General features: G+C 37.5%; 1 protein-coding gene across 8 annotated transcripts in view; it reads right to left on the bottom strand.

The window, feature by feature from the left end:
• Window positions 1–224: 224 nt before the first annotated feature.
• The window catches only part of LOC139963575 (complement factor H-like), a 60,800-nt gene continuing 38,380 nt past the window's right edge, over window positions 225–22,644 (bottom strand). For 5 of the 8 annotated variants that reach the window (XM_071964447.1, XM_071964445.1, XM_071964448.1 and 2 more), the window contains 14 exons: window positions 22,430–22,603; window positions 21,577–21,768; window positions 20,766–20,939; window positions 20,351–20,557; window positions 19,852–20,043; window positions 19,040–19,213; window positions 18,031–18,222; window positions 17,220–17,393; window positions 14,870–15,064; window positions 13,739–13,927; window positions 13,342–13,449; window positions 4,804–4,878; window positions 3,394–3,615; window positions 225–367 (listed from right to left, as the gene is read on the bottom strand). In XM_071964447.1, coding sequence (XP_071820548.1) covers window positions 240–367; window positions 3,394–3,615; window positions 4,804–4,878; window positions 13,342–13,449; window positions 13,739–13,927; window positions 14,870–15,064; window positions 17,220–17,393; window positions 18,031–18,222; window positions 19,040–19,213; window positions 19,852–20,043; window positions 20,351–20,557; window positions 20,766–20,939; window positions 21,577–21,768; window positions 22,430–22,603 — 2,396 coding nt within the window. In that variant the 3' untranslated portion in view covers window positions 225–239. Of the gene's footprint in view, window positions 368–2,117; window positions 2,268–3,393; window positions 3,616–4,803; window positions 4,879–13,341; window positions 13,450–13,738; window positions 13,928–14,869; window positions 15,065–17,219; window positions 17,394–18,030; window positions 18,223–19,039; window positions 19,214–19,851; window positions 20,044–20,350; window positions 20,558–20,765; window positions 20,940–21,576; window positions 21,769–22,429; window positions 22,604–22,644 lie in introns of those variants that run through there. The other 3 variants (XM_071964446.1, XM_071964451.1, XM_071964450.1) reach the window with 3 other exon arrangements.

The raw sequence follows: 22,644 nt of genomic DNA, 5'->3' as shown, positions 1-22,644 counted from the left end.
AAGTAATTAATATGATCATGGTGAATCTGACGCAATATGGAATATGTTTCGAGCAATTCTTTAAATTCATTACATGTTAGACATGCCCGAATCAAGGGGGTATTTAGGCTTTGACGTTGTTTATACAATTGACTTTAACTATCTACTACCGACTTAAATACCGATTTTCCTTAAATCATTTCTATCATGCCTGTAAATGTAGATCTTGATATTCATGGTTACAAAATGTAGATTTTCGGTTAGTTGAAAAAGATATCCTCGAAGCAGCTACCAGGAGCCACTGTACTATCGACATTGCCTCTCCGTACACTATATCTACCGTTCGCTAATGATCTAGGAACAACACATCCATTGTCACATGGATCACCTGACGAGAAATGAAGTAATTAATATAATCATGGTGAATCTGACGCAAAATGGAATATGTTTCGAGCAATTCTTTAAATTCATTACATGTTAGACATGCCCGAATCAAGGGGGTATTTAGGCTTTGACGTTGTTTATACAATTGACTTTAACTATATACTACCGACTTAAATACCGATTTTCCTTAAAGCATTTCTATCATGCCTGTAAATTTAGATCTTGATATTCATGGTTACAAAATGTAGATTTTCGGCTAGTTGAAAAAGATATCCTCGAAGCAGCTACCAGGAGCCACTGTACTATCGACATTGCCTCTCCGTACACTATATCTAACGTTCGCTAATGATCTAGAAACAGCACATCCATTGTCACATGGATCACCTGGCGAGAAATGAAGTAATTAATATAATCATGGTGAATCTGACACAATATGGAATATGTTTCGAGCAATTCTTTAAATTCATTACATGTTAGACATGCCCGAATCAAGGGGGTATTTAGGCTTTGACGTTGTTTATACAATTGACTTTAGCTATCTACTACCGACTTAAATACCGATTTTCCTTAAAGCATTTCTATCATGCCTGTAAATTTAGATATTGATATTCATGGTTACAAAATGTAGATTTTCGGCTAGTTAAAAAGGTTATCCTCGAAGCAGCTACCAGGAGCCACTGTACTATCGACATTGCCTGACCGTACACTATATCTACCGTTCGCTAATGATCTAGGAACAGCACATCCATTGTCACATGGATCATCTGACGAGAAATGAAGTAATTAATATAATTAAAGTGAATCTGACGCAATATGGAATATGTTTCGAGCAATTCTTTAAATTCATTACATGTTAGACATGCCCGAATCAAGGGGGTATTTAGGCTTTGACGTTGTTTATACAATTGACTTTAACTATCTACTACCGACTTAAATACCGATTTTCCTTAAATCATTTCTATCATGCCTGTAAATTTAGATCTTGATATTCATGGTTACAAAATGTAGATTTTCGGCTAGTTGAAAAAGATATCCTCGAAGCAGCTACCAGGAGCCACTGTACTATCGACATTGCCTCTCCGTACACTATATCTAACGTTCGCTAATGATCTAGGAACAACACATCAATTGTCACATGGATCACCTGGCGAGAAATGAAGTAATTAATATAATCATGGTGAATCTGACGCAATATGGAATATGTTTCGAGCATTTCTTTATATTCATTACATGTTAGACATGCCCGAATCAAGGGGGTATTTAGGCTTTGACGTTGTTTATACAATTGACTTTAACTATCTACTACCGACTTAAATACCGATTTTCCTTAAAGCATTTCTATCATGCCTGTAAATGTAGATCTTGATATTCATGGTTACAAAATGTAGATTTTCGGCTAGTTGAAAAAGATATCCTCGAAGCAGCTACCAGGAGCCACTGTACTATCGACATTGCCTGACCGTACACTATATCTACCGTTCGCTAAAGATCTAGGAACAGCACATCCATTGTCACATGGATCACCTGACGAGAAATGAAGTAATTAATATAATCATGGTGAATCTGACGCAATATGGAATATGTTTCGAGCAATTCTTTAAATTCATTACATGTTAGACATGCCCGAATCAAGGGGGTATTTAAGCTTTGACGTTGTCTATACAATTGACTTTAACTATCTACTACCAACTTAAATACCGATTTTCCTTAAAGCATTTCTACCATGCCTGTAAATGTGGATCTTGATATTCATGGTTACAAAATGAAGATTTTCGGCTAGTTGAAAAAGATATCCTCGAAGCAGCTACCAGGAGCCACTGTACTATCGACATTGCCTGACCGTACACTATATCCACCGTTCGCTAATGATCTAGGAACAGCACATCCATTGTCACATGGATCACCTGACGAGAAATGAAGTAATTAATATAATCATGGTGAATCTGACGCAATATGGAATATGTTTCGAGCAATTCTTTAAATTCATTACATGTTAGACATGCCCGAATCAAGGGGGTATTTAGGCTTTGACGTTGTTTATACAATTGACTTTAACTATCTACTACCGACTTAAATACCGATTTTCCTTAAAGCATTTCTATCATGCCTGTAAATGTAGATCTTGATATTCATGGTTTCAAAATGTAGATTTTGGGCTAGTTGAAATACCACTGGATGCATAAGTGAGACAAAATTATCAGTTATCAGTTTGTCTTCAATAAATTATTAGAGAGTTAATATTCAACCAATATCAATGCTATGATCACGAGTTCACGATTTGGAAACTTGTTTTGTTGTACTGTTACGAAACATATATTTGGCTAATAACAGCTGTAACAATCTTTACATAATCTTTCAGTCAAAGATGTATGTAATATATCAACAACAACAACGAAACTATCGAAGGGTATAGAATATAAAACAGTGTTGTGGCTATATTTGTTACTTCAGACTTCAAACAAATCAATTAGAAGTAGTCCATATGTTCATTTCAATGAACGAATACAAGTTCTCGTCAACAATTACAGGCCTTATTAACTTGTTGTAAATAAATTGCTGTAAATGACATTCCATCAGCGGCACTTGCTTGTGAAGTTCACTTTTGATTAGTAAGTAAATTTCTTAGTGAGCATTGTGTTACATTTTTTGTAACTTACAAAGACCCTCTGAACTTAGTTTATGTTTCATTGTTTGATATTTCTACCTGGTCATTAGCTGAGATAAGAGCTTTTTTTCTAGTTTCCTTCATATAGTAACCTTCCCATTTCAATATAATATTTGTGTTAATCTTGTATATACATATGAGAAATAAATTTGAAATTGAAAATTATGTATTTCTATGTTCAAGGGAGCCGCGTTGCGATAAATTGTTCTATAGGATTCATGCAAAACTGATAAAATGATTCATCATGACATTGTGTTTACTACATTTTATAGAATGTTTAGTGTTAAAGTTTGACTACGGCTTAATCATGCATTAGTGGTGATACTGTTATCGCGACAGCACGACGAAAGAAGAAGAAGAAATACCTAATAGATCTCCAAAGATCTGAACTTCACATAATATGAGAGAAACGGATGATCCAGTATGATCCACACTGACAAAGCGACCTTCAACATTTCCATTCACTGTAATTCTAACTGGATTGCTACTAACATCGGTTACACGACCTACGAGGGTATTTTGATTGGTCTCAGATCCTGCTTCCTGTCCAACTCTTACTTCTGCATTCAAGAGTGCGTTCTGATTATCTAAAGGTACAAATTTGAGATGTTATTTACTCTGTTTGGTTTCATTCATTTTTGAAACTGCCAAATCAGAGGCATGAAGCAACAACGAAGAGTATAGAACAAGTCATTTTGATGTTAGCGTGACTGTAGATCCTCTAAGAAAAATAAAGATTCATAGCTGTGATGTTTGTACACGATATGAACCGAGGTACTACTCACAAGGGGCGGTTAGCAGTTCAAAATTGCTTTGATAGAAAATCGTTAACTTTGTAAGCATGCAACTACTTCTGTAGGAGTCCACATCTTACATCGCCCGAAGCTTACTGGTTTGGGTCTTAACGAAAGGAGATACTTGCCTGTCTCCAAATCATATTCTCTCCGTTCTACCTAGCCTAAAACTGCTGATAACATTTTTACACCCAATTGCCCTTTACGGTTCACCGTTATACAGGGCTCTACTTGGTTATGGGTCGTTCGAAGGGATAAACCAAAAAAAATATATGATGACTGATGACGATGACTGACGTAAGTGAGAACAAGTGGTACAGTGTGACGCCCTATGACGCATAACAATAAGTACGAAGATATAATTGCTCGACCATAAATCTAGTACATGTTTAAATCTGTAAACTCATGATGGGGAAATGCCTTCCTGACCCTAATAGATGTAACTAATTGATCTCTGTTTTAGGTGGAGGAGATTGCCTTTGCTCCTATTAGTGAAAAACGTTCCCTTCATTTCAATGTCCATTTGCTTTGAACTCCATTTTGCGATTACCAGAAGCTTCTTCCAGAATTCAGGAATGAGAAACCCGTCACGTAAATGTTCTACTCCAAGAGCGGGGAGTTCCAAAACTACGCCTTAGCGTAACTGGTACCTACACACACGTAATAGAGAAACGCCGTGTAACCGGGAGAAAAAAACACACGTTAAAAAAGAGGAAATTTTCAACTCAGTGCTTGTAATAGGTGAAGAGAGGAAGCTCTGTAAATCTTGCAACTCCTTAAAAGCAATTGCAATACGCTGCGTAACAGATGAAATCCAGGCCAGAACACGAGCTGGAATAGTAAATTGGAAGGAAGAGGGTAAGGACCCGTAAAGGATAATTGGAGGCGCAGTGCAAGTATATAGGCAGTTGTTATAGTCTAAGTAGATTGAATTGCATATGTTTGGAGACAGATGAAAGAAGAGTGAAGTAAATTAGTTACCATGGTGATAAATTTGTATTTCCCTCACAGCAAACTTGGCTCCCAAGTCGACAAACCACCACTGGTTTGTTCTTTCTGTAACAAAAGAAAAACAAAAAGAAAAATCAATGTAGCACTCTTTTTACACGCCGATATAGCAATGCTAATGTTAATGTAAGTTTTTGGTCCATTGGGTGATACAGTGTATTGTGACATTAGATGCAATGCCTTTATTAACTTTCTGGAGCAATCCCCCAGTCTGTACATTGTTAAATAGAGATTTTAATTTTAATATGTGAATGAATTCTGATTTATTGCCAAAAGTTTGATACAATTTCTTATCGCTTGCTTCTGGAAATCGTATGTAATCTCTGAAGATTTACATCAAGTTTGTTATGTGTTTGTGTCTATGTGGGAAGGTGGATGAGGGGAGCTATTCAACCATCTACCTTGAATGAGGACAGCAAATTTAATACCTGAGTATTACTGTGCAAAAACAGTGGAAACGTTGTCACTGAGTCAAACGTAATAAGTCGCATCAATATATTCGCCTGATTTGAAGAATACATGATTGCTCAAAATCTTTAAGTTGTTAATATTATCAACTAATATGCAAGATTTGGATTTTAATTCCATCGGTGTTGAGTAATTCCGTTCACACAACGAAGATGACGTGGCAAGGGGCAAATACAATTGATTATTACTTTGAGATTGACAAGTTCAAAGAGTAAATTTTTTAAAGATATAACTGTCAGTAAAAATAATGTGAACGTAAGACCATGTGGTAGGAAGTAATATTGATTATTACATGCTGCATAAAGAAAAACAGCTATATGTTCTTAACATCTGTACCCATAGTTACAAATGAAATCTTTGAGGTACGGTATATTCATAAAAATAATAGGCTAAGTGGAATTAGAGGAATATTTCATATTGTGCAATAGTTATAAAGTCCAAATGTGGAGTAAACGAAGATTTCAATAATTTCCAAGTTTAATGATATTTTATGATAACATATATGCCAATACGCAACAAGCCGCAATTTTGATTTACACATTGTAGTCATAATTATGTATGTTTATAATGCTAGTTTTTTTCACTTGGAAAGTTCCTTCAAATGTTACCATATTTTAACACATTGGTCAAAGTCTCTAAGATTTATGACGCTTCACTGTATCCCCGCCTATCCAAAATGAAAGGAACAGATCCTACCTCATGTTAGCCACAACTTAAATACTGTATCCCCGCCTAAACCATTAAAAGGAACAGACAAGGCTTCATGTTAGACACAACTAAAATATTGTATCCCCGCCTATCCCAATGAAAGGAACAGACCAGGCTTCATGTTAGACACAACTAAAATATTGTATCCCGCCTATCCCAATGAAAGGAACAGACCCAGCTGTATGTTAGACACAACTAAAATACTGTTTCCCCGCCTATCCCAATGAAAGAAACGGACCAGGCTTCATGTTAGACACAACTAAATTATTGTATCCCCGCCTATCCCAATGAAAGGAACAGACCAGGCTTCATGTTAGACACAACTAAATTATTGTATCCCCGCCTATCCCAATGAAAGGAACAGACCAGGCTTCATGTTAGACACAACTAAATTATTGTATACCCGCCTGTTTCAATGAAAGGAACAGAACCTACCTCATGTTAGACACCACTAAACTACTGTATACCTGCCAATCCCAATGAAAGGAACAGACCAGGCTTCATGTTAGACACCACGAAACTACAGTATACCCGCATATCACAATGAAAGGAACGGAACAGGCTTCATGTTAGACACAAGTAAATTATTGTATACCCGCCTATCCCAATAAAAGGAACAGACCAGGCTTCATGTTAGACACAACTAAAATATTGTATCCCCGCCTATCCCAATGAAGAAACGGACTAGGCTTCATGTTAGACACAACTAAATTATTGTATCCCCGCCTATCCCAATGAAAGGAACAAACCAGGCTTCATGTTAGACAGAACTAAATTATTGTATACCCGCCTGTCCCAATGAAAGGAACAGAACCTACCTCATGTTAGACACCACTAAACTACTGTATCCCTGCCTATGCCAATGAAAGGAACAGACCAGGCTTCATGTTAGACACAACTAAATTATTGTATACCCGCCTATCCCAATGAAAGGAACAAAACCTCCCTCATGTTAGACACCACTACACTACTGCATACCTGCCAATCCCAATGAAAGGAACAGACCAGGCTTCATGTTAGACACCACGAAACTACTGTATACCCGCCAATCACGATGAAAAGCACAGAACAGGCTTCATGTTACACACAACTAAATTATTGTTTACTCGCCTACCCAATGAAAGGAACAGAACCTACCTCATGTTAGACACAACTAAACTACTGTATACCCGCCTATCCCAATGAAAGGAACAGACAAGGCTTCATGTTAGACACAACTAAAATATTGTATCCCCGCCTATCCCAATGAAAGGAACAGAACCTACCTCATGTTATACACAACTTAAATACTGTATCCCGCCTATACCATTTAAAGGAACAGACAAGGCTTCATGTTAGACACAACTAAAATATTGTATCCCCGCATATCCCAATGAAAGGAACAGAACCTACCTCATGTTAGACACCACTAAACTACAGTATACCCGCATATCACAATGAAAGGAACAGAACAGGCTTCATGTTAGACACAAGTAAATTATTGTATCCCCGCCTATCCCAATGAAAGAAACGGACCAGGCTTCATGTTAGACACAACTAAATCATTGTATGCCCGCATATCCCAATGAAAGGAACAGACCAGGCTTCATGTTAGACACAACTAAAATATTGTATCCCCGCCTATCCCAATGAAAGAAACGGACCAGGCTTCATGTTAGACAGAACTAAATTATTGTATCCCCGCCTATCCCAATGAAAGAAACGGACCAGGCTTCATGTTAGACACAACTAATGTATTGTATACCCGCCTGTCCCAATGAAAGGAACAGAACCTACCTCATGTTAGACACCACTAAACTACTGTATACCTGCCTATCACACTAAAAGGAACAGACCAGGCTTCATGTTAGACACAACTAAATTATTGTATACCCGCCTATCCCAATGATAGGAACAAAACCTCCCTCATGTTAGACACCACTACACTACTGCATACCTGCCAATCACAATAAAAGGAACAGACCAGGCTTCATGTTAGACACAACGAAACTACTGTATACCCGCCTATCCCAATGAAAGGAACAGACCAGGCTTCATGTTACACACAACTAAATTATTGTTTACTCGCCTACCCAATGAAAGGAACAGAACCTACCTCATGTTAGACACAACTAAACTACTGTATACCCGCCTATCCCAATGAAAGGAACAGACAAGGCTTCATGTTAGACACAACTAAAATATTGTATCCCCGCCTATCCCAATGAAAGGAACAGAACCTACCTCATGTTAGACACCACTAAACTACTGTATACCTGCCTATCACACTAAAAGGAACAGACCAGGCTTCATGTTAGACACAACTAAAATATCGTATCCCCGCCTATCCCAATGAAAGGAACAGACCAGGCTTCATGTTAGACACAACTAAAATATTGAATCCCCGCCTATCCCAATGAGAGGAACAGACCCAGCTTTATGTTAGACACAACTAAAATACTGTTTCCCCGCCTATCCCAATGAAAGAAACGGACCAGGCTTCATGTTAGACACAACTAAATTATTGTATCCCCGCCTATCCCAATGAAAGGAACAGACCAGGTTTCATGTTAGACACAACTAAAATATTGTATCCCAGCCTATCCCAATGAAAGGAACAGACCAAGCTCCATGTTTGCCCCAATAAATTATTGTATCCCCGCCTATCCCAATGAAAGGAACAGACCAGGCTTCATGTTAGACACAACTAAAATATTGTATCCCCGCCTATCCCAATGAAAGGAAAAGACCAAGCTCCATGTTTGCCCCAATAAATTATTGTATACCCGCCTATCCCAATGAAAGGAACAGACCAGGCTTCATGTTAGACACAACTAAAATATTGTATCCCCGCCTATCCCAATAAGAAGGGACAGAACAGGCTTCATGTTAGACACAACTAAAATACTGTTTCCCCGACTATCCCAAAAGAAAGGAACAGACCTGGTGTCATTTACAACACTAAACTACTGTATTCTCGCATATGCCAATGAAAGGAACAGACAAGGCTTCATGTTAGACACAACTAAAATATCGTATCCTCGCCTATCACAATGAAAGGAACAGAACATGCTTCATGTTAGACACCACTAAACTACTGCATACCCGCCTATCCCAATAAAAGGAACAGACCAGGCTTCATGTTAGACACAACTTAAATGTTGTTTCCTCGTCTATCCCAATGAAAGGAACAGACCAGGCTTCATGTTAGACACAACTAAAATATTGTTTCTCCCCCTATCCCCATGAAAGACACAGAACCTACCTCATGTTAGACACCACTAAACTACTGTATACCCGCATATCACAATGAAAGGAAAAGACCAAGCTTCATGTTAGACACAACTAAATTATTGTATACCCGCCTATCCCAATGAAAGGAACAGACCAGGCTTCATGTTTGACACAACTGAATTATTGTATACCCGCCTATCCCAATGAAAGGAACAGACCAGGCTTCATGTTAGAAACAACTTCAATGTTGTTTCCCCGTCTATCCCAGTGAAAGGAACAGAACCTACCTCATGTAAGACACCACTAAAGTACTGTATACCCGCCAATCACAATGAAAGGAACAGAACAGGCTTCACGTTAGACACAACTAAATTATTATATAAACGCCTATCCCAATGAAAGGAACAGACCAGGCTTCATGTTAGACGCAACTAAAATACTGTTTCCCCGCCTATCCCAATGAAAGAAACGGACCAGGCTTCATGTTAGACACAACTAAATTATTGTATACCCGCCTATCCCAATGAAAGGAACAGAACCTCCCTCATGTTAGACACAACTAAAATATTGTTTCTCCGCCTAACTTAATGAAAGGAACAGACCAGGCTTCATGTTAGACACAACTAGCATATTGTATCCCCGCCTATCCCCATGAAAGGCACAGAACCTACCTCATGTTAGACACCACTAAACTACTGTACACCCGCCTATCACAATGAAAGGAAAAGACCAAGCTTCACGTTAGACACAACTAAAATATTGTATCCCCGCCTATCCCAATGAAAGGGACAGAACAGGCTTCATGTTAGACACAACTAAAATACTGTTTCCCCGACTATCCCAAAAGAAAGGAACAGACCTGGTTCATTTACAACACTAAACTACTGTATTCCCGATTATCCCAACGTAAGGAAAATACTAGGCCTCATGTTTGACACAACTAAACTACTGTATACCCGCCTATCCCAATGAAAGGAACAGACAAGGCTTCATGTTAGACACAACTTAAATATCGTATCCTTGCCTATCTCAATGAAAGGAACAGACCAGGCTTCATGTTAGACACAACTAAAATATTGTATCCCCGCCTATCCCAATGAAAGGAACAGAACATGCTTCATGTTAGACACCACTAAACTACTGCATATCCGCCTATCCCAATAAAAGGAATAGACCAGGCTTCATGTTGGACACCACTTCACTACTGTATACCCGCCTATCCCAATGAAAGGAACAGACCAGGCTTCATGTTAGATACAACTTCAATGTTGCTTCCCCGTCTATCCCAATGAAAGGAACAGAACCTACCTCATGTAAGACACCACTAAAGTACTGTATACCCGCCAATCACAATGAAAGGAACAGAACAGGCTTCACGTTAGACACAACTAAATTATTGTATACCCGCCTATCCCAATGAAAGGAACAGACCAGGCTTCATGTTAGACACAACTAACATATTGTATCCCCGCCTATCCCAATGAAAGGCACAGAACCTACCTCATGTTAGACACAACTAAACTACAGTATACCCGCCTATCCCAATGAAAGGAACAGACCAGGCTTCATGTTAGACACAACTAAAATATTGTTTCTCCCCCTATCCCAATGAAATGAACAGAACCTACCTTATGTTAGACACCAATAAACTACTGTATACCCGCCTATCACAATGAAAGGAAAAGACCAAGCTTCATGTTAGACACAACTAAAATATTGTATCCCCGCCTATCCCAATGAAAGGAACAAAACATGCTTCATGTTAGACACCACTAAACTACTGCATACCCGCCTATCCCAATGAAAGGAATAGACCAGGCTTCATGTTGGACACCACTAAACTTCTGTATACCCGCCTATGCCAATGAAAGGAACAGACCAGGCTTCATGTTAGACACCACTAAACTACTGTATCCCCGCCTATCACAATGAAAGGAACAGAAACTGCCTTATGTTAGACAGCACTAAACTACTGTATACCCGCTTATCACAATGAAAGGAACAGAACAGACTTCATGTTAGACACAACTAAACTACTGTATCCCCGCCTATCCCAATGAAAGGAACAGAACCTACCTCATGTTAGACACTACTAAACTACAGTATACCTTCCTATCAAAATGAAAGGAACAGAACAGGCTTCATGTTAGACACAACTAAATTATTGTATACCCATCTATCCCAATGAAAGGAACAGAACCTACCTCATGTTAGACACCACTAAAATATTGAATACCCACCTATCCCAATGAACGGAACAGACCAGGCTTCATGTTAGACACATCTAAATATTGTATCCACGCCTATCCTAATGAAAGGAAAAGAACCTACCTCATGTTAGATTCCACTAAACTACTGTATTCCCGCCTATCCCAATAAAAGGAACAGACCAAGTTTTATTTTAGACACAACTAAAATGTTGTATACCCGCCTATCCCAATGAAATGAATAGACCAAGCTTCATTTAAGACACAACTAAAATATTGTATCCCTGCCTATTACAATGAAAGGAACAGAACAGGCTTCATGTTAGACACAACTAAAATACTGTGTCCCCGACTATCCCAAATGAAAGGAACAGACCTGGTTTCATTTACAACACTACACACAACTACTTTATTCCCGCTTTTCCCAAATGCAAGGCAGACTAGGCCTCTTGTTAGACATCAGTAACCAACTGTATCCCCGCCTATCCCAATTAAAGGAACATACCAGGCCTTATGTAAGACACCAGTAAACCAGCAACGTAGTGAGGAATTTGAAAGGGGAGCACATTTTGCGATTGATACTGGGGGGGGGGGGTGTTTAAGGGGAGGGGTGCCCCCCTCCCCAGTGAGATATTATTTATCAATCGAAGGTCATGTTATATGATATCATGTTATCAACAGAGTTTGTTACATGTTCTTTTACATAATATATCTGAAAGACCAAAATAGCGTTTTTTTTACAATTTTTCCGATAGGATGATACTTGTTTATTGTACATTTGAAAAACTTAACTGATGGACAATATACACTTTCATATTTTGTAAGACAGCCAGATTATTTATAGGAAGTGCGTATCACGTACGATTGCTAGCTAAGCTTCATAACATGCTGTTCGTGCAACCACTTAGGACGAATCATAGAAAGGATGAGAACGAACGTTGTCGACGTCGTTGTGCATACAGTTCGTGACACTCCAGTGCGGTTTGGTAGGCAATATGTATTTAATTACGCAGTGGCCAACTGTACGTTGAAATAGGATATACGCTAAATTTAGCTAATTGCATGTGCAAAACTAAGTAGTTGAACCAGTAGGCATAAATTCTCCAACGATTATATTCGAATTAACGGAGCTGACGAGTATATTCAAGATCAAAAGAGGACTAAAAAATACCATGCTACAAAAACAACAGTTTTGTAACATTTTTTCGACACTAAAGGGGGGGTGGGGGGTACCCCTGCTCCCCCTGGCACACGAAACTCATAGCTAGTACAGTAACTACTGTTCGTGTTCCACAACCGTGCATCAGTAACCACTGCGCTAGCTATGAGTATCGGGTGCCTCTGTCTTTGTCCTGCAGTAAACTACTGTATCCGCGCTTACCCCAGTAAAAGGAACAGACCAGATCTTTCCTACCAGAACAGGCCTATAACCACTCCACATTTGTGTTTTTACCATCTCCTATTCTTGCTCATGGGAATGATAGACAATTTCATTTATAGACCAGTAATTTGTGTTTAAGGGTCTTTGAGCTACACAGTGACTGCATCATTTCCTCGTAGTTGCTAGGTTTCACAAGCAAAATTGTTCCAAATGTGGAGTTTTAAAACATATTACTGCTCACAGAGAGTCGAAACTTTATACTAACATTTGACATGTAAATGTAACTATATGAATGACTGGTAACATGTGTAATGTACATCAAAGTTAGTCCATTCTTCCACGGTGTGCATTTGTGGTGAAATCAATGAGATTTTCTTGTTCTTGCTCTTGTTCTTGTTCATATTTTCTTGTTCAGATTTAAACATCATGTTGAATGTTGTTAAATAAAGACACATTGGCATATGCGTCTTTCTAACAACATGCATATCAATAGAAAAATTCAAATCGAAAAATCCACGTCACCGCTATACTCACGTGTTTGTGAACATCTTCCATTTTCAACTGTTAGGCCATTTACTGCCAGGTCGGCTCCACTGTCTCGGTACGCACACGATCCTTGATATGCTCTCTTATTTTTCGCAACTGAGAATGACAATAAAAGGTTCAACACATGAAATACGTTGTCAAAGAATGACAAGTACGCAACGACGATTTATGTGTATACATGAATTTGCAGTTGTATTTAATGCTCCGAACAATGTAAATACTTTCTGATTTTTTTCGGTAGTTTATAATTTGTGATGCATAGATTACGCCATAGTGTTTTATGTTATTACGATAAGGAAAGCAGATTATATGTAAGCGGATGCATTCAAATGTTAATCATATTAATGACAAGTAGTTTCCTTAGTATAGAGTCAACGTTTCTCACCATTAACATGACATTTTCCCACGGGAGGATTCCAAGTTCCATTGTTACATTTTGATGTCATACTTCCTATAAGAACAGTGTTGTCGTCGTTATCACATGAAACTGTCAGGTTTGATCCGTGGACGTATGACCGATCATCAAAGTATATTATTGTTCTGCCTTCTTCATCAAGCACTGGTTGGCAGTTTGCTATGGAAATATACGTGTACATTGGTATTATCGACAATACGTGATAATGTGGTGTAGCAATAAGTGTATTCAACAATGAGCTTAAACAATCAACTCTGTTTGATCGAGTTATAATCGCTGACGGGAAGTGATGGTGAAATATCAATGCTTGTTAACGTCTTCATATGCGGTAAGACAATCTCTATGGTTGGATGGGGACACAAATGATTGGAAACTCTGCAGCTTGTAATATTTAAATGTTTAATGTTAATATCACTCATTAAGTATCAACGCAACACTTTCAGAATAAAATAGAAAGAGAGACATTAGCTGTAGATTATGTTTTCTGTCGTTTCTTCATAGATCTTCGAAGGTTTTAAAATCATTACGAATTACCGAGTACCACATTGTAACAGGAACACATAAATTCAATTATCGTGATGGATATGGAAATTTTTACGTAAGGTTTTAATTCATTGGAAAGCAACTTTCGAAAAAGTCGCCCCGCAATTATGATCGCTATGCTGGTCTTACAAGCTCGGTTTCTCAAGTTCCTAGTTTTTTATTATCATATGTCAGATAGCAAAACGTTTCTCCTTTAGAAGGATGATTACACGCAGTCTCCTCATATAAGTGTTTGAGTACAGCATGATGTAATTACAGGGTACAACGACTCGTTGGTCTTGTCATTTTGTCTCTATGACGTGGCACATGTGTGAATATAAAACAAACTATTAAAACTAGTAGAGATGTGTTTACGACTCTTGCTGTATTTTGTCATCCATGAAAATAACGTGAAAGCGTTATGTGATCCACTTATTAGACCATTAAGCTACAAATTAACAAGATTACTTTAAACTGCTTTCAGACGTGACATCTCTCTAGTTTAATCTTACTTTGTGGTCATTACTGCTTTATAACATTTAAACTGTACCTTCTATAGTATAACAGCTGATGGCTTACCTACGCTTGTACACCTTGGAATGCTAGGGGACCACTGTCCCTTTCGACAGATACAAGATTCGGTCCTGTCGGGGAACAATCCATCTCGGCATGTAACTTCAAGCTCCGTACCAGGATCGAACTTTTTTTCAATAGAGCATGAACCGTCATAAAAAATCCTTAAGTAATCCCTGCTGCTCACTGCAAGACATTTTGCTGATGATGACGATAAGAAAGTTACGTCATTTTTTTAAATACATTTAAACCACTTGAATTCGAATCTTGTACATTAAATTATATTTATGCCAAGTATTTATCGTGCATCAAACTAATAGAAGTGTTTAAATTTAGAGATATCGATTGGAACTTTTCCTACCCTGCAATTTAATGTTAAATGTGCAAGCCAATAAATGTTGCTTTACTTAAAGGCGAAAAAGGCGATCGATATGGTTTTATCTTCAAACCCTAACCTGACAGCTTGACATTCATTGTAAATTATCATTCCGAACATTTTGCTGGTCATGAGCACTAAACACGTACAAAGTGAACCAAAAGAGGCAGAAAAGATACATTACAAAATAAATAGGAAGAAAGTGAAACTTTTATGCCACAGATTAAGGTCAATGCGTTTGTCAAACATTCACCAACCCCCCTCCCCCGCGTTCCTGACTTCGCCTCGTGGGGTGGAACGTACGTATAGTGGAAAGTTTGAGATACAATGATCAATATTTCAGATATCTTGGGAAGATTATGAAATAGACTAATTCTCAAAAAAAAAACAATGTAAAATTTTGTATTAAAAGCGGAAATTGTTTTCGCATAAAAAGATGGCAAATTGCTGTGTAGTAAACATTTTGAGAAAATAGTCAGAATATAAGCAGGATAATATTTGAGACGTAACGAAATTTCGAAATTAAATTTCAACAATTCAAGATGCGATGAATATTCGAATAAGTAAACAAAATCGTGAGAAAAAAAGTTACAATTTTGCAAAACTAAGAAGAAATTCGAAGATAACAAATTGAAGTTTGCAACGTCAATTTCTGTTTAATGCACCACATAAACTAATATTCTTCTGAGTTTTGCTACAATTAAAAATTATTCATTTCTGTTTAAAAATACTATTAGGGATATAATGGGGGAGAGCGTAGTAGGCTGTGGTCAAGCTTCAAATGTCTTTAGGAATATAATGGGCAGAGCGTGGTGGGCTGTGGTCAAGCTTCAATGTCTTTAGGGATATACCGGGGAAGAGCGTAGTGAGCTGTGGTCAAGCTTCAATGTCTTTATGGATATAATGGGAAAGCGTAGTGGGCTGTGGTCAAGCTTCAATCTCTTAAAGGATATAACGGGAGAGCGTAGTGGGCTGTGATCAAGCTTCAATGTCTTTAGGGATATAATGGGGGAGAGAGCGTAGTGGGCTGTGGTCAAGCTTCAATGTCTTTAGGGATATAATGGGAAAGCGTAGTGGGCTGTGGTCAAGCTCCAATCTCTTTAGGGATATAACGGGAGAGCGAAGTGGGCTGTGATCAAGCTTCAATGTCTTTAGGCATATAATCGAGAGAGCGTAGTGGGCTGTGGTCAAGCTTCAGTGTCTTTAAGGATACAATTGGGAGAGAGCGTAGTGGGCTGTGGTCAAGTTTCAATCTCTTAAAGGATATAACGGGAGAGCGTAGTGGGCTGTGATCAAGCTTCAATGTCTTTAGGGATAATGGGGGAGAGAGCGTAGTGGGCTGTGGTCAAGCTTCAATGTCTTTAAGGATATAATGGGGAGAGAGCGTAGTGGGCTGTGGTCAAGCTTCAATGTCTTTAGGGATATAGGGTAGCATTGTCTCAAGTATTGTTATGGATATAATAGGAAAGCGTAGTGGGCTGTGGTCAAGCTTCAATCTCTTAAAGGATATAACGGGAGAGCGTAGTGGACTGTGATCAAGCTTCAATGTCTTTAGGAATATAATGGGGGAGAGAGCGTAGTGGGCTGTGGTCAAGCTTCAATGTCTTTAAGGATATAATGGGAGATCGTAGTGGGCTGTGGTCAAGCTTCAATGTCTTTAGGGATATAGGGTAGCATTGGGTGGAATGCAGGTAATAATTATAACCATCACTTTCTTCACTATAAGTAACTGCCAGGTTATCTGGATGGTTTACCAAGGGAGGACATGGATCTGAAAATCGAGAATCCGTAAATAGATATTCCAAAATATATACTATAGGTAAACGAAAGAAGTTAGATGAGTAGCACGAGTAATTGTACATTGCCTGGTAGATCACAATTAACATTTACATTCGAATAAAGACTGCATCCGGTGTGCTCAATGTGAAACAATGGGACTGTAGCTGCAGAAGTTAGTAGATCAACGTGTGTTTTCCTTACTTTCGACACATTCCGGTAGAGCAGTTGTCCAGCTCCCCAAATCACATACTGAATCGGCCATATCTGTGGCTCGGTATCCCGCCTTACAAGCTACCTTTCTTGTGGTTCCTTGCTCTGGGTTTCTCGTGGAATAATGAACACGTCCATTCCGTATGTTTTGGTGGAAACATGGAACTGAAATGTACAAGAATGTTTCAATTTCATTACGTCATAAAATAAATAATGACATAGACGCCGGACTTTGTGCTTTGTTTTATCGAAGCGTATTCTTTTCAGATTCATTTTTTTACATTATGAAAATTACGTAAAACAGAATGAATCTGTATCACATACATTGCAAGAAAGCAAAGAGGAGTGAAAAAACCTACGTCTTCCTTGGTTATTTGCAGCACCAATTTAAGAAATTTCATTTAAACGAATTAAGATTTACCTTTCAGGATATATGTTGTAGAAATGATTAACCTTGAATTCCCTTGTACTTATCAAAGTATTATATAAAATACTGTATAAATATTCACATTTTGAGAGTCGGAATACCGTTTAATTAATGTGTAACTGTTCATGGTGTTCATTTAGATACCGTACGTAAAATGAGTATCTCTTTCCTCTCATTCCATATGACCCAAGATTGATTTCTATAAAGTTGTAAATGATCAATGATTGTCAATCATAGTAGGTTACTGTTGCTTCATTTATGAAATAAAGGCCTATCAGGCCATTGCCTAAATCGAAGGCTACGTATTCGATCTACAAATATGAAATAACATATTCACATTTTGTTTTGATGCGTTATTCAGATTTCCTGACATACCTTTAGTACAAGTTGGTGCATCTCCTCGCCATTGTCCATTAAGACATTGCTTCGTGTCACTTGTTCGATGTCCACGCTGAGTACATACAAAGGTAGCAGTGGCACCGTGTGGTCTGGTACCTCGCTCCACTGAGACTATGTTATATTCAACTCTCCATTGGCCAACACCAATATCATCCACATTACAGGGATCTGATGTCAATACAAAAGAACATGTGTAAAAAACGAGTTTCGAACAAATTTTGCTTTTTCATTTATGGAATGAGCTTGAATCTGAAGAGAAAATAATGTAGATGGGACGTACACGCATTGTAAGTGTAAATAAATAGCATCACATTACTGAACATTTTTTCTTTTGGGAAATGTCAAAACTGTTAAATTTTCCGTTAGACGAGTAACATGTGTATAAATCTCAGAACGGCAATGTATGTATATATATATATATATATATATATATATATATATATATATATATATATATATATATATATATATATATATACATATATATATATATATATATATATGTATATATATATGTATATATATATATATATATATATATATATATATATATATATTTGCCCACATTCCTATTGTACAACGTGGGTATGTATTTGGTCCTCTCCACTGTCCTTTTTTTGCATGTATATTGCTCTTCATTAACATTTTCAAGAACTAAACCTTTTTCCACACAATGAAATGTTGCCAGGGTGGAATGCAGGTTATCAGAACCATCACTTTCTACTCTATAAGTAACTGCCATGTAATGTGGATGGTTTACCAAGGGACGACATGGATCTGAAAATCGAGAATCAGTAAATAGATATTCCAAAATATATACTATAGGTAAACGAAAGAAGTTAGATGAGTAGCACGAGTATTTGTGCATTGCGTGGAGATCACAAGAAATATATACATTCGAATAAAGACTACATCCGGTGTTCTTAATGTGGACCAATATGACTGTAGTTGCAGAAGTTAGTAGATCAAGGTCTTTATTCCTTACTTTCGACACATTCCGGTAGAGCAGTTGTCCAGCTTCCCAAATCACATACCGAATCTTCCATTTCCGTGGCTCGGTAACCCACCTTACAAGCTACGTTTCTTGTTGTTCCTTGCTCTGGGTTATCCGTGGAATAATGAACACGTCCATTCCGTATGTTTTGGTGGACACATGGAACTGAAATGTACAAGAATGTTTCAATTTCATTACGTTAGATAATAAATAATGATATAGAGGCAGGACTCTGTGCTTTGTTATATCGAAGCGTATTATTTTCAGCTTGATTTCTTTACATCATGAAAATTCCGTGAAACGGACTGAATCTGTATCACATACATTGCAAGAAAGTAAAAAGGAGTGTAAAAACGAAACTACTTCCTTCGTAATTATCAGCACCTTTTAAAGAAAAATCATTTCCACGAATTAAGATTTACCTTTAAGGATACATGTTGTAGAAATGATATACCTTAAATTCCCTTGTCCTTATCCGGGTTAATATAAAATATAATAATGTATAAATATTAACATTTTGTTAATCAGTATACCGTTTAATTATTGTGTAACTGGTCATGGTGTTTATTTAGATACCGTACGAATAATGATCTTTCCTTTCATTCCATATGACCCAAGAATGGGTTCCATTAAGTTGTAAAAGTTCAATCATTGTCAATCATAGTAAGGTTACTGTTGCTTCAATTATGAAATATAGGCCTATCCGGCCATTGCTTAAATCGAAGGCTACGTATTCGATCTATACATATGAAATAACACATACACATTTTGTCTTGATGCGTTATTCAGATTTCATGACATACTTTTAGTACAAGTTGGTGCATCTCCTCGCCATTGTCCATTAAGACATTGCTTCGTGTCACTTGTTCGATGTCCACGCTGAGTACATACAAAGGTAGCAGTGGTACCGTGTGGTCTGGTACCTCGCTCTACTGAGACTCTGTTATATTCAACTCTCCATTGGCCAACACCAATATCATCCTCATTACAGCGATCTGGATGTCAATAAAAAAGAACATGTGTAAAAAATGATTTTCGAGCCAATTTCGCCTTTTCATTTATGGAATGGGCTTGAATCTGAAGAGAAAATAATGCAGATGGGACGTACACGCATTGTAAGTGTAAATAAATAGCATCACATTACTGTATATTTTCTCTTTTGGGAAATGTCAAAACTGTTAAATTGTCTTTAGACGAGTTACATTTGTATAAATCTCAAAACGGCAATGTATATATATATATATATATATATATATATATATATATATATATATATATATATATATATATTTGCCCACATACTTATTGTACAACATGGGTATGTATTTGGTCCACTCCACTCTCCTTTTCTGCATGTACGTTGCTCATCATTAACATTTTCAAGGACGAAACCTTCTTCCACACAATGAAAGGTTGCCAGGGTGGAATGCGGGTAACAAGAACCATCACTTTCTTCACTATAAGTAACTGCCAGGTAATGTGGATGGTTTACCAAGGGACGACATGGATCTGAAAATCGAGAATCAGTAAATATATATTCCAAAATATATACTATAGGTAAACGAAAGAAGTTAGATGAGTAGCACGAGTAATAGTACATTGCGTGGAGATCACAAGAAACATATACATTCGAATAAAGACTACATCCGGTGTGCTCAATGTGAAACAATGGGACTGTAGTTGCAGAAGTTAGTACATCAAGGTGTTTATTCCTTACTTTCGACACATTCAGGTAAAGCAGTTGTCCAGCTTCCCAAATCACATACTGAATCGGCCATATCTGTGGCTCGGTATCCCGCCTTACAAGCTACCTTTCTTGTGGTTCCTTGCTCTGGGTTTCTCGTGGAATAATGAACACGTCCATTCCGTATGTTTTGGTGGACACATGGAACTGAAATGTTCAAGAATGTTTCAATTTCATTACGTTATAAAATAAATAATGACATAGACGCCGGACTTTGTGCTTTGTTTTATGGAAGCGTATTCTTTTCAGATTCATTTTTTTACATTATGAAAATTACGTAAAACAGAATGAATCTGTATCACATACATTGCAAGAAAGCAAAGAGGAGTGAAAAAACCTACGTCTTCCTTGGTTATTTGCAGCACCAATTTAAGAAATTTTATTTAAACGAATTAAGATTTACCTTTCAGGATATATGTTGTAGAAATGATTAACCTTAAATTTCCTTGTACTTATCAAAGTATTATATAAAATACTGTATAAATATTCACAGTTTTAGAGTCGGAATACCGTTTAATTAATGTGTAACTGTTCATGGTGTTCATTTAGATACCGTACGTAAAATGAGTATCTCTTTCCTCTCATTCCATATGACCCAAGATTGATTTCTATAAAGTTGTAAAAGATCAATGATTGTCAATCATAGTAGGTTACTGATGCTTCATTTATGAAATATAGGCCTATCAGGCCTTTGCCTAAATCGAAGGCTACGTATTCGATCTACACATATGAAATAACACATTCACATTTTGTTTTGATGCGTTATTCAGATTTCATGACGTACCTTTAGTACAAGTTGGTGCATCTCCTCGCCATTGTCCATTAAGACATTGCTTCGTGTCACTTGTTCGATGTCCACGCTGAGTACATACAAAGGTAGCAGTGGTACCGTGTGGTATGGTTCCTCGCTCCACTGAGACTATGTTATATTCAACTCTCCATTGGCCAACACCAATATCATCCTCATTACAGGGATCTGATGTCAATACAAAGGAACATGTGTAAAATACGAGTTTCGAACAAATTTTGCTTTTTCATTTATGGAATGAACTTGAATCTGAAGAGAAAATAATGTAGATGGGACGTACACGCATTGTAAAGTGTAAATAAATAGCATCACATTACTGAACATTTTTTCTTTTGGGAAATGTCAAAACTGTTAAATTTTCCGTTAGAAGAGTTACATGTGTATAAATCTCAGAACGGCCATGTATATATATATATATATATATATATAGGTATGTATTTGGTCCTCTCCACTGTCCTTTTATGCATGTATATTGCTCTTCATTAACATTTTCAAGAACGAAACCTTTTTCCACACAATGAAATGTTGCCAGGGTGGAATGCAGGTTATCAGAACCATCACTTTCTACTCTATAAGTAACTGCCATGTAATGTGGATGGTTTACCAAGGGACGACATGGATCTGAAAATCGAGAATCCGTAAATAGATATTCCAAAATATATACAATAGGTAAACGAAAGAAGTTAGATGAGTAGCACGAGTAATTGTGCATTGCGTGGAGATCACAAGAAATATATACATTCGAATAAAGACTACATCCGGTGTTCTTAATGTGGACCAATATGACTGTAGTTGAAGAAGTTAGTAGATCAAGGTCTTTATTCCTTACTTTCGACACATTCTGGTAGAGAAGTTGTCCAGCTTCCCAAATCACATACCGAATCTTCCATTTCCGTGGCTCGGTAACCCACCTTACAAGCTACGTTTCTTGTTGTTCCTTGCTCTGGGTAATCCGTGGAATAATGAACACGTCCATTCCGTATGTTTTGGTGGACACATGGAACTGAAATGTACAAGAATGTTTCAATTTCATTACGTTAGATA

The sequence above is a fragment of the Apostichopus japonicus genome, chromosome 22 (assembly GCF_037975245.1).
Source record: "Apostichopus japonicus isolate 1M-3 chromosome 22, ASM3797524v1, whole genome shotgun sequence".
Lineage (NCBI taxonomy): Eukaryota > Metazoa > Echinodermata > Holothuroidea > Aspidochirotida > Stichopodidae > Apostichopus > Apostichopus japonicus.
Note: the sequence above shows the minus strand (reverse complement) of the source record. Positions and strands in the feature narration are given on the sequence as shown.